Raw genomic sequence first — 10,943 nt, 5'->3', positions numbered from 1 at the left:
GCGATTTGTAAAAAAAATTGTATTAAAGTTATCTTACATAGAAACAAGTCTGTCTTTTCCTATTATGCTTTCCTTTTAATTACTACATAAATTGGTATCTCCTTTGTTGTGAGAAAAAAATACACACGCTTGACTGCGTTTGTCTGCTTCCAGCACTTCTCCTTACGCTGTTTTTCCTGTGCGTGATCGAGGTGCGTGCGTTGTTGTGCTGGCAATATACTTGTTACGACGCAAGCGACGAGAGAAGGTTATTGTAAGTCGTTGCACATCAGGTTACTCTTTGAACAAATTTGACCTTTCATCTCGTAGCCACTGATTCAGTAAAATGAGGAACTGAATTTGGGCAATATTTCAAGGTAGCTGTGAAGCAACTTGTTTATTGGTTCTTATGCTATGGTTAGCTATAAGTTTATGGCAAATATTCTTGGAAAACATAGCTGAAAATGTTTAGCGTAAGGTTAAGCAGTCACTTTATGCTTTGGTTGTCCAGAAGCAGAAACAAAATCGTTTGTCAAATTAGGTTGCTGATGTGTGAGATTGATGCTGATGAAATTACATGAAACTCCGATGTTGTCGCTAATGGAAAAACTGATCAAACGTGCACTTCTAAGTTTTGTTGTCAAATGACTGTGAACGTAATGTAAGTTAGATTCAAAATGCGGTTTAATATTGATGACAATATTGTTATCGCTGACGTAAACTATGACACGATGTTGAATTCTTGTATTTACAAAGCATAAATCGACACAACAAAAGGATTAGACTGCCCCAATAACAGAGCAAATCCGTTTATTTGGGGTATAAGAGCAATCTCATTCTTTTCGTTTAATTATAGAAAGTGTGAAAGTTACAAGGCGCCTAAAACGTTACACTTCACTGATCACATCAAACGAAAAGTTTTTCTTTTGTGTGATGCTATTAACGCAACGAAAAGAATAGCGTGGCGTGCAGTTAAAGCAAGCTCGTCCAACGTTTTCGGTAGAAGGAACACATACAGATTGCATATGAGGCGAGGCACTCAACAATGAATTTATGATCTTGTTTTCTTTTAACGTTAGCGTAACGTAGTCATGTTTTGCCTTTTTTGACTTTGTTTGAAAAATATAGTGTAAGTCGTTTAATCATGCTACAGACTAGAAATGATGACCTGTTTTGTTACGTATAATATTGAAAGAAATTACATGCTAATATTACGGAACACAAGTTATTGTGACATGCTGGTGTTACGACGCAAACCTATTTGGGGCTTACAAGCTACCAGTGCCAATGTTTGAACGACGCAAACCTATTTGGGGCTTACAAGCTACCAGTGCCAATGTTTGAACGACGCAAACCTATTTGGGGCTTGTAAGCTACCAGTGCCAATGTGTGAACGACGCACACCTATTTGGGACTTACAAGCTACCAGTGCCCAATGTGTGAACGACGCACACCTATTTGGGGCTTACAAGCTACCATTGCCCAATGTGTGAAAGTAAACCATTAAAGAACTAAAGATTTTTTTCAGAATAAACGTATATTTGCCTGCATTCGTTTATTCCCGCAAAACATATAATTTACAGTAGAGCTCACCATGCACTTAGAACTACTGTAAACCGACCAACGCTTAGGAGGCCACATGTTTTCTACACGGCCCTACCAAATACGAGGCCAGAAAGTGTTGAAATCATTTCGATTTCAGGTATAATATCGAGATAATCTAGTTTGCGTTTCTATAACTCTGACGCTCGTGCTCTGTGTAAGATTTACTTTTACTTCCTTGCTGCACTCTTCGTGATACGAAGTAGCGTGTGATGGTTGGTGCTCACATATCCGCCATTAACGCCCTGTATGTACTGTGTTATCATGGTCGCGAAACATATGTTATGGACCCAGACATCGATAACAGATAGCACAGCTTTCCTAAAGTAACAAGAAGTGGCAACTTCTTGACGACCGAGCAGGTGATTTCGGTCAAATCTTTCGCACGTGTTCCCACTATTTTCTCAATTACGCAAAAAGACGACCAGCCTTTCCAATCCCTAGGTTGTTATCATTCACCATGGGCGTACGACGATTGTGTGGCGCATACAGGTCCTTTATTTAAAAGTCGAGTGGTCCGTTGTGTCGTGAAGGTCCAATCGGATTCGGTTCATATTATCAACGCGGTTCCCAAGGTTGAATAGCTGTATTCGGTCTGAAGTCAGTCATAGCTAAGGCCACATACTCAGCTTTTTGCGTTCAAATTGTCGGGAAATAGTTTTCTAGACAAGGAAAAGTGTGGGTGGCGGTCTATCCGAAAAATTGGAGATAAAACCGGCACAAAGCTGCCATTAAAAGGTCTTCCAAAATAAAGATATCAGCTACTGCATGTTTAAAACAACAAAACTGTTGCTCGAACGAACGCTCAAAAAACAACTTCTGCAAACATGAAAATTGTTCGTCGGATGTGAAAGTCAAATTATTCTTTGCGCCTTGGAAAGTTCCTATGACTGTTGACTGTATTTGGACCATCAGTGCTGTTGTTTTTAATATAAGAATCGTTTCAGCCAACAAAGGTTAGCTGCACTTCAGAGTTAAGTGTGAGATTAAACCAAAGTGTGTCTATTTATTTATGGATAAATCGACAAACTTCATGCGACACTTGTCATTCGTTAGTGCTGGAGTCGGAGACTTTTCGCATCATTTTCTCCGTTAATTCCAAACAATCTCGTAAACCGTAAACAATGATGGATTTTGGCTTCGAATGTTATCCCCAACCAAATCTACGGGCAGGCGTAATGGTCGCCCTGTCAAAAGCGTGTTGGTTAGGAATACCCAGACTGATACCCTGGTCGCGTGAGTGGTAGAGGCCCAACCACATCGACCACAACGCCTTGCATCGGGCTGTTTATCGTCGAGTGGACCAATGGTGCCTGTGGCCTTTGTGCGTCTTTTTTATAATATTGACACCCGATACAACCCCGATAAAACTGTTTTATATACTTCTTCACGCCACCTGTTCCAATAGTATCTTTCGGCGACTTTCGACAAGGGTGGCTCAACACCAATCTTAACAAAAACTGCTCGTTACCAGGGGTAAACATCGTTTTTTTATGTTGTACCAACAAAGCAGAGTCATGTCATGACGCTAGTCTCAATACAGGAAATTATGAACCTGAAGTTCAACAAGCTTAGTACGTAATCGACAAGGTTTAATTTGAGATACTTTCTGATACAAATTTTTGAATATAATTTGGAATAATATCAGCAATAAGTATTTTGAAAATCGACCCAGCATTGATAACAATATTTATTTTCTTCTGTTTTTTGGGGGAATCTTTTTGTGTTTACTCAATCGCGCCACTTATATAATTGTCTGCGCAATGATAATTGAGATCGCAAACTAGCCCAGATGCTAAAAGGTGTACTTTAACATTGGTAAACTGTGAACAACTACTTGTTGAAAAAACATAATTCCCTTGCACCTGTACGACAAAAATATGTTGATGATACTGAATGACTTTAACTCAAGTTTCAGTTTGAGAAATATTTTTTCTGTTTTTGTTTGCAGTTAAAATTTTTGTTATATTTTGATGTTGCTTCACATTTGAAAGAAGCCACAGCCAACACTCATCATGTCGAGTCCTGAAGCCCCGAAGAAACCAATGCCAGATACAAAACATGTGGCCGACTTTGAAACTGAACCACAGAGACCAGGTAGGAAGTGTGTTTGAACAACCAATTTCTCAATAACGTATTATTGTTCAGAGTAACTCATTTTATAAAACATTTTCTGGCCCTCCTTTGCTTAATTTTCATTAATTTATGTTTTTTTAACCAGGTCCTTCACAGCAATTATCAACACAGAGAGCAAACATAGCTGATAGCATTGTTGAAGTTCAGGGTGATGTGAAAATAACAAAAAAATTCTACAATACACCAGGTATTACAAATACATGTCATAGTTAACAACCACTGAACATGCCCATAGAGAAAAACATCCGTTTGGAAATTATGTTTATGTTCCGTTTTTGAAGCTAGCAGCTTTATAACCCAAGTGGGTAATTGCACAGACTTCGCTTTATATCATTCTGTTGCAAATTCAAAATCTCAATCACACCACATTATTTTAATGCCAGTTGGAAACAAAGAACATTACATATAATGTGCGCAAAAGAGCCATAATAATCAATGAGAGCTGCAGACAGGGTGTATACACGCACTGTTTCGACCTGTAAGGTCTCATCAGTGCAGCTGTTGATGTGGCACTGTGCTAGCTGGTAGACTAGCAGGCACACAGATTTCCACTTTGTGGTACCTTTCGGTCAATCGTCGATATGCTGGGTAGCAAACTAGGTACCAATCAACACAGACGAACCACGTGGAGCGCACTTTGGCCAAAACAACTGTTTGGGATCCAATAGCGCTATCGGCTCGGCTTTCACCCAAATCATATTATATACGCAAAAGAGCCATAATAATCAATGAGAGCTGCAGATAGGGTGTATACACGCACTGTTTCGACCTGTAAGGTCTCATCAGTGCAGCTGTTGATGTGGCACTGTGCTAGCTGGTAGACTAGTTTTGGCCAAGGTGCGCTCCACGTGGTTCGTCTGTGTTGATTGGTAACTAGTTTGGTACCCAGCATATCGACGATTGACGGAAAGGTACCACAAAGTGGAAATCTGTGTGCCTGCTAGTCTACCAGCTAGCACAGTGCCACGTCAACAGCTGCACTGAATGGACCTTACAGGTCGAAACAGTGCGTGTATACACCCTGTCTGCAGCTCTCATTACATATAATGTTCTTTGTCTCCAATTGGCATTAAAATAATGTGCTGTGCTTGAGTAGTGCTAGTTTTCAACTGTTTTAAACTATATTTTTCTAATAAGATTCATCTAACACCAAAGCAGATGAGCAACAAGATGAAGGTAAAATAAAATGCTTACTATAACTCACAGGTCAGGGATACATTTAAAAAGTTTAGCCAACAAAGATTTTTAATCGAAAGGGGTGGCAATTAGGTTTGGTCGCATACATTTTAGTAAGCACAAAATTATTGTAAAAATTGATTGAAGCAGTGTCTATACCGTACCATTAAGGACCTATATGGGTATTAAATTGGAGAAATCCTGTTTTCAAGGCCCTCAGCTGTAATGCATCTAGTGCCTGTTCCGCTTGTTTCCCAATCTTGTGACTTACATAGGGACCTAAAATTCTTCGTTGAAAAAAAAATTTTGCTCCTGGATGAGACTGTATACAGAGCAATGACTTGCTGGGCCTCCTGGAAGATCATATGACCAACAGGGGAGTATAAACAGCCCTGGGGGGAGGGCTTTGACACTTTTTCAGCAACTGAATTTGATGCCATTGCATAGAGAAGAGTTGGGACTTACAAAAAAATGCAAATGAGTGGGTAGTTGAACGATTCATATTTCTGCTAAATCCAGTTCCAATTTTTGTTCCTTTTTTTGTCAAAATATTCAATAACCAGGGGGGCTAATGCCCCCAGGGGGTGGCTAAACAATTTTTCTACTGACTAATTTTGATCAAAATTTGTAGTTATGAGATGGATCTTTTATAAACTCAAGAATGTTCGGCCACATATAAGATTCATTTTTCCACAAATACAGCCTTAAACTTGTGCTCCATTTTCAACATAATTTTCAGCAGCACTCACCAGCAAGTAACTACCTAATTGAAATAGCCCAAAACCCCACTAAAACTGCCCCAAACACCCTAAAATTCTCCATGACAACAGCACGCACGTGTCATTCAACCGTAAATTTAACTTATATGCATCACTGGTTTGCTTGGTGATGCATGAATTTCTATTGTGACATAGGTTCTACACGGTGGGCATTTCCCAGCACCTAAACTTATTTTCATAGAAATACCAATATGCGTCCTAAAACAAATAAAATGTTTTTGTTCTCCCAAAACTTAGCCAGTTGAAATGCATCTTGCAATAAGATCTTGCTATATAGAATGTGCGTTCACTGGTCTATTTTGCCTGCAGAGAAAAGGCAGCTCAAAGCCATCGAAATCATCAAAAATCAACAAAATGATCTCAAGGCTGTGGTTCCTCTACCTGGTTTATGTGAAGAGGGAGTTCCTGATGTCAATCCTTCCCTAGAGGTCATTAACTTCTACAGAGGCATCTATGCCAAAAATGTTAGGTCGCATTTACCACTAACAGGAAAGAACAAAGCAGATCAAGGTGAGGGCGAACCCCTAACATTTGAGGAATTGATTTCCACAATTGAAAAAGGTGATCAATTTCTTGCAATTATTGGAGCAGCGGGGTCAGGGAAAAGCACAATGTCCAAGAAACTGTTTAAACGCATGAAAAAGAAGTATTTGGTGGTGCATCTAAGCTTCATGTATTTAAACTTTGGAGATGAAAAACTAAAACTACAAGAGCTTATACTTGATAGACAGTTTCCTGATGTTGAACAAACTGTACGAGATGCTGCATTTAAATGGATGAAAAAAAATCCAAAAAAATGTGTTTTATTATTTGATGGATTAGATCAGGCAACATGGTTACTAGAAAATATGACAGCAATAAGTGCAAGTTACGAAAATCGTTTCACAGTTCAACAGCTTGTTGCCAATCTCTGCGGAAAAACCTTCTTCAAAAAATCATCTTTGATATTTACGTCCCGCCCCCATTCCCTGCTCACAATTCCTGTGGAAATTCGTCCGAAATCCATCATTAATGTCGATGATTTCTCTGCAGAAAACATGAAAAAGCTATTTGATTTTTATGCTGGTGAAAAAGCAAGTGAACTGTGGACAAAACTTGAAACTGAATCTGCAGAAGTGCTAAATTTTTGTCGCCATCCATTACTTTTGCAATTTGTTTTTTTTTTTTGTTTTTCAACTTGATGTGTCAGAACATACGAAGGACAAGGATACAAGCTTTGTGATGAAAGCCCTTGGCCAAATGGCTTATATTGGAAAGGCTCGTAAAACTGTTGTGTTTACCCATACAGACCTCTCTGAAGTGGGTCTGGATTACATCAATGTACAGAATATTATAATCAAACTACCCAAGTATTCCTGGCTACCACAGCGAAAAGTTTTTGATGGTGCCGGAGCAATTATTTACTACTCACATGAAACTCTGCAGGAATTCCTCGGGGCTTACTACATTTCCTTCTTCATGCCAGATAAAGAATTTGACCAAATTCTGAAAGAATTGGTTAGAAACGCACACTGGGCCATGACGCGACGGTTTACTTGTGGCCTTTTGCTTGGAGAGATAAGTGGTAAGTAAAGCAGTCAAAACCACTGTTATTACATTTGCTTTGTTGATATATGTGTTTTCTATGCAGATACAAGAAGTGACAATGCTGAGGCTGGTTATGAGTCTAAGTGCGATGCTACTTCTGTTGGCAACGTCACAGATTCTGCGAGTCAGCAAACAGGTATGCAGACCAATGTTGCTCACATTTTTACACTTATGTTATGTCACCAATATAAGAGCATACTTCAGTAACGTACAACCACATTTTAATACACGTAAAGCTTGAATACAGGCCTGTACAGAAATGAAAATTACATTTGGATGCAAAACATTATTAAATAAATGTCTACAAATCTATTTTTTCTAAAAATGCATTTCATTTTCCAGGCAACAGTGGTAAATTATTGGATGCACTTTCAAGACTTTTTCGCTTGCAACCAAAGCATCATGGAGTGTTGCGTGAGTACACGATGTAAATACAGATTGGATTAAAGCTTGTTAATGCACAGGTTCCACTCAGCTTCAAAAAAACAGTTGCTGTGTTTCTAGAAAACAAAGGCAAAAACAATTGGTCCAACCAAATACATGTCAACAGTTTCATTGCAAATGTTGTTGTTTCTTGTTTTCCAGACAAACGTGCAAAATTATTGGATACGCTTTCAACATATCTCCAATCTCGACCAGACTATTACAATCTACTGAGTGAGTAAATGACATGAATGCCAACAGTTTATTGCGTGCTTATAAACACAACATTTATTTGTGTAACAATGGGTGGATTTGTTACGTCACACAGTCATTGTGTGAACCAAACACTCAATGCAGTTATTTCAGTGGTGATAAAATGTTGTGGATGTAAGATGCGTTATTTTTGTCCTGTAATGTTTATGTTTTCTGATAATTTAGGCGTTTTATATTCTGTGCAACAATAAAGTGGGTTTAAGTGATTTTATTAAAACTGGAAACCAGACATCTGCTTTTTTAATAAACTTTCTCCTGTTTTGTTTTAGATTTTATTCTGGATATTAGAGAAGTCAAAAAATGCCACCAAGAAAAACTCGCCGGGTTTTGTCCTCAAGTGTTGAGTTTTTCCGGAACCCGACTGCACTCAATCGTTCAGGTTGTGACGGAATTTTTACCAAAAGTTACAAGAAACGATTTGGGGCTGTGGCTGGGGGGTTGCGACCTGAACTCCGAAGATTTAACGATTATTTGTGAAGCAATAAAAAGATGGAAACGAAAGGTTTGTTTGTGTTTTTATTTATTTTGCAAACAAGATTCTGTTTTAAATCCCTGACATTTTTTTGCAAAAGTTATTTATTTGAAGAAAAAAACATGGAATCGTTTTAGTTTTGGGATAAAATGTTGCTTCTTCCTGGTTCAGAAAGTGTAAAAATATTTCCAACAAACAGTCTTTATGTTTTAAATAGTTGAGATATCTCGGCCTGAAACTGAACGAGTTTCGCGGAAAAGACGACGGAAAAATCATATGTGAGATTTTACCGAAGGTTCGAGTGAGGCTGGATCTGCGTTGGTGCGAAATGGATCCAGAGTCGATTAAGATGGTGAAGGGAGCACTTGCTAATATGGAAAACCCTGTGAGGATTTAATTTAGATTTGCATGAAAACATTTATTTGTGAAATTTCATAAAATTAAAACTTTTTGTGATTTTTTTCAGCCGGAAGTTGATGGTTTGGATGAAAGTTATCAGTGAACCTCCCTCTCATCCGATCCAGATTCCAGTGATTCGGATTGAAGCAGAATCTCAACACGAAAACTATTTCCTGTTCCGGATTATTTGTGTTTTGTTTTCGTGATTTCGGAAATAAATGATTTTTAACAAAAAACAAAAACACCGACATTTTTTCCCATGCGTCACTAAGCAACACAAAAACTTAAACCGTGCCACTAGAGGTATTATAACAAAAATAGAAATAATAATCGCATTAGGAAATAAGACATAATTTTGTGGCAGATTTCTAACAAAATCATATTTGCACATTGGTTTTTGCAGTTTAAATATAGAAATTTTACACCGTTGATTTGGAGGTTTGATAATTTATACATATTCACATATTTTTAAAATTGTTTAGAATTTGAACAACGAGCAGTAGGTGATATTCATTTATGCAAAGGCATTTGGTCGGAAATTGTCGGCCTGGAAACATGCATTATTTTACGTAATGTCCGACTGCTTCATTTCTTCGTTCCCAGTTGCCTTGCAAGCTACTAATATGTTGCCGTGTATTTTTATGTTGTGCACGATCATATGAGCAAACCTGCAAGGTTCTAACTAAACTGAAGCACACTATTTAAAGGCGAATTTTGCGGAAAACAGAATTGCCATTTTATTTGGATAATAAAAGCAAAATACATTAATAATATTTTTGCTGGTAATGGAATCCCAGAGTTGTGCCCATTAGCTACTTTTTTCTATCCTACTAACACTTTCTGCACATTGCCTTTTGTCATTAATTGTTTTAACAGCTTCCACAGAGCAGACTTTCCCCGCCACAAAACATTTAGTCATTCCCAAATCCTGGCCGTACATTATCCTGTGTTTCACAATTGAGTAATAGCCTCGTAAGGAAAAACGAATATTGATGAGTTGTACCTCGATTGCAAAAGTGAGGAATGCGTTTGTTGTGGTTACTTTGATATAGTTCATGTAGCTGATAAATCTGTGCATGCTGCTGATGCACTCTCTAGATCATCTTCTCTAAAGTCGCTCTCTGCATTTGAAATTACAATATGAGATTGAAGAACACGTTGTTCCGGTAATTGCTAACATCCCCGCATCTCAAACACGGATACAACAAGTCCGTGACGCAACGAAGCGTGACGTATTATAAAAGTTTTTCAACTTACTAAAGGCGGTTGGCCTAAACGAGTCTATATCGATTCAGTGCAACCATATTTTCAACTGCGCCACGATATAACTGTTGTTGACAGATTGCTTCTCAAAGGCTCCAGACTTATTATTCCTGGAATTCTGTGGAATGAAATTTTGCGCAGTATACATGTTGGACATCAGGGGATGGAAAAGTGTAGACCGAGACACCAAGATTCCGTCTGGTGGCCAGGTATTACCAACGACATCAATTTGTTTCCAGCTGCATTATGTGTCAGAGGAATAGAAATATGCCAGCAGAACCAATGATTCCTTTTCTTCTGCCCAGTAGACCATGGGAAAAAGTAGGAACTGATTTGTTGTATTTCCAAGGTGAAATGTAACTATTGGTCGTAGATTACTTCTCGAGGTTCATTGAGATGTTCCTACTCGCTCATCGGACATTATCAGTCACTTGAAGTCTATTTTTCCCGCCATGGTATTCCAGACATAGTGATGTCGGTTAACGGCCCGCAATATAATTCCTATATATTTTTCAGTATTTCGCCAACGAAAATGGCTTCATTCACCAGACCAGCAGCACACGGTATCCAAAAAGCAATGGAGGGCTGTAAAAACGGTAAAAAAATGCACTAAGCAAAGCCGTATGAAGATTCCTATTTGGCGTTACTTTCTTACCGTGCTACAAAGTTGGCTTCCGGATACAGCCAGCAGCAGAGTCGTTGATGGGAAGACGGTTGAAGACGACAATTCCGTGTTGGACGTCGTCCCTTGTCCGTAACTGGTCTTATTTATCGAGTTTCAGAGCTAAAGATCTCGAAATCAAGAAAAATCAAAAGCAAAATTCCGACAAGCGACATCGGGTACGGCCTTACCT

General features: G+C 38.6%; 2 protein-coding genes across 2 annotated transcripts; both read left to right on the top strand.

Moving 5' to 3' along the window:
- Window positions 1–3,539: 3,539 nt before the first annotated feature.
- LOC145902183 (NACHT, LRR and PYD domains-containing protein 1a-like) lies at window positions 3,540–6,853 on the top strand. The gene is made up of 4 exons (XM_082990064.1): window positions 3,540–3,678; window positions 3,803–3,904; window positions 4,855–4,893; window positions 5,982–6,853. The coding sequence occupies exons 1-4, from the start codon at window positions 3,597–3,599 to the stop codon at window positions 6,851–6,853; spliced, it is 1,095 nt and encodes a 364-aa protein (XP_082846190.1). The 5' UTR covers window positions 3,540–3,596.
- Window positions 6,852–9,010, top strand: LOC145902186 (uncharacterized). The gene is made up of 7 exons (XM_082990067.1): window positions 6,852–7,236; window positions 7,303–7,395; window positions 7,602–7,673; window positions 7,845–7,916; window positions 8,225–8,457; window positions 8,645–8,812; window positions 8,894–9,010. Exons 1-7 carry the CDS (start codon window positions 6,894–6,896, stop codon window positions 8,927–8,929), a joined length of 1,017 nt encoding a protein of 338 aa, XP_082846193.1. The 5' UTR covers window positions 6,852–6,893; the 3' UTR covers window positions 8,930–9,010.
- The last annotated feature ends 1,933 nt before the right edge of the window (window positions 9,011–10,943 follow it).

The sequence above is a fragment of the Ascidia mentula genome, chromosome 5, assembly GCF_947561715.1.
Source record: "Ascidia mentula chromosome 5, kaAscMent1.1, whole genome shotgun sequence".
Classification (NCBI taxonomy): Eukaryota; Metazoa; Chordata; class Ascidiacea; order Phlebobranchia; family Ascidiidae; genus Ascidia; species Ascidia mentula.
This window is presented reverse-complemented; position numbering and strand designations above follow the sequence as displayed.

What these genes read in the sequence shown, in the direction of transcription:
- LOC145902183 (XM_082990064.1), top strand. Translation starts at nt 3,597, where the DNA reads ATGTCGAGTCCTGAAGCCCCGAAGAAACCAATGCCAGATACAAAACAT. An exon ending in AACTGAACCACAGAGACCAG is followed by an intron (nt 3,679 to 3,802) that starts GTAGGAAGTGTG and finishes TTTTTTAACCAG; the next exon opens with GTCCTTCACAGCAATTATCA. An exon ending in AAAATTCTACAATACACCAG is followed by an intron (nt 3,905 to 4,854) that starts GTATTACAAATA and finishes TTTTCTAATAAG; the next exon opens with ATTCATCTAACACCAAAGCA.
- LOC145902186 (XM_082990067.1), top strand. Translation starts at nt 6,894, where the DNA reads ATGAAAGCCCTTGGCCAAATGGCTTATATTGGAAAGGCTCGTAAAACT. An exon ending in TTCTGCGAGTCAGCAAACAG is followed by an intron (nt 7,396 to 7,601) that starts GTATGCAGACCA and finishes TTCATTTTCCAG; the next exon opens with GCAACAGTGGTAAATTATTG. An exon ending in TAAAAAGATGGAAACGAAAG is followed by an intron (nt 8,458 to 8,644) that starts GTTTGTTTGTGT and finishes TGTTTTAAATAG; the next exon opens with TTGAGATATCTCGGCCTGAA.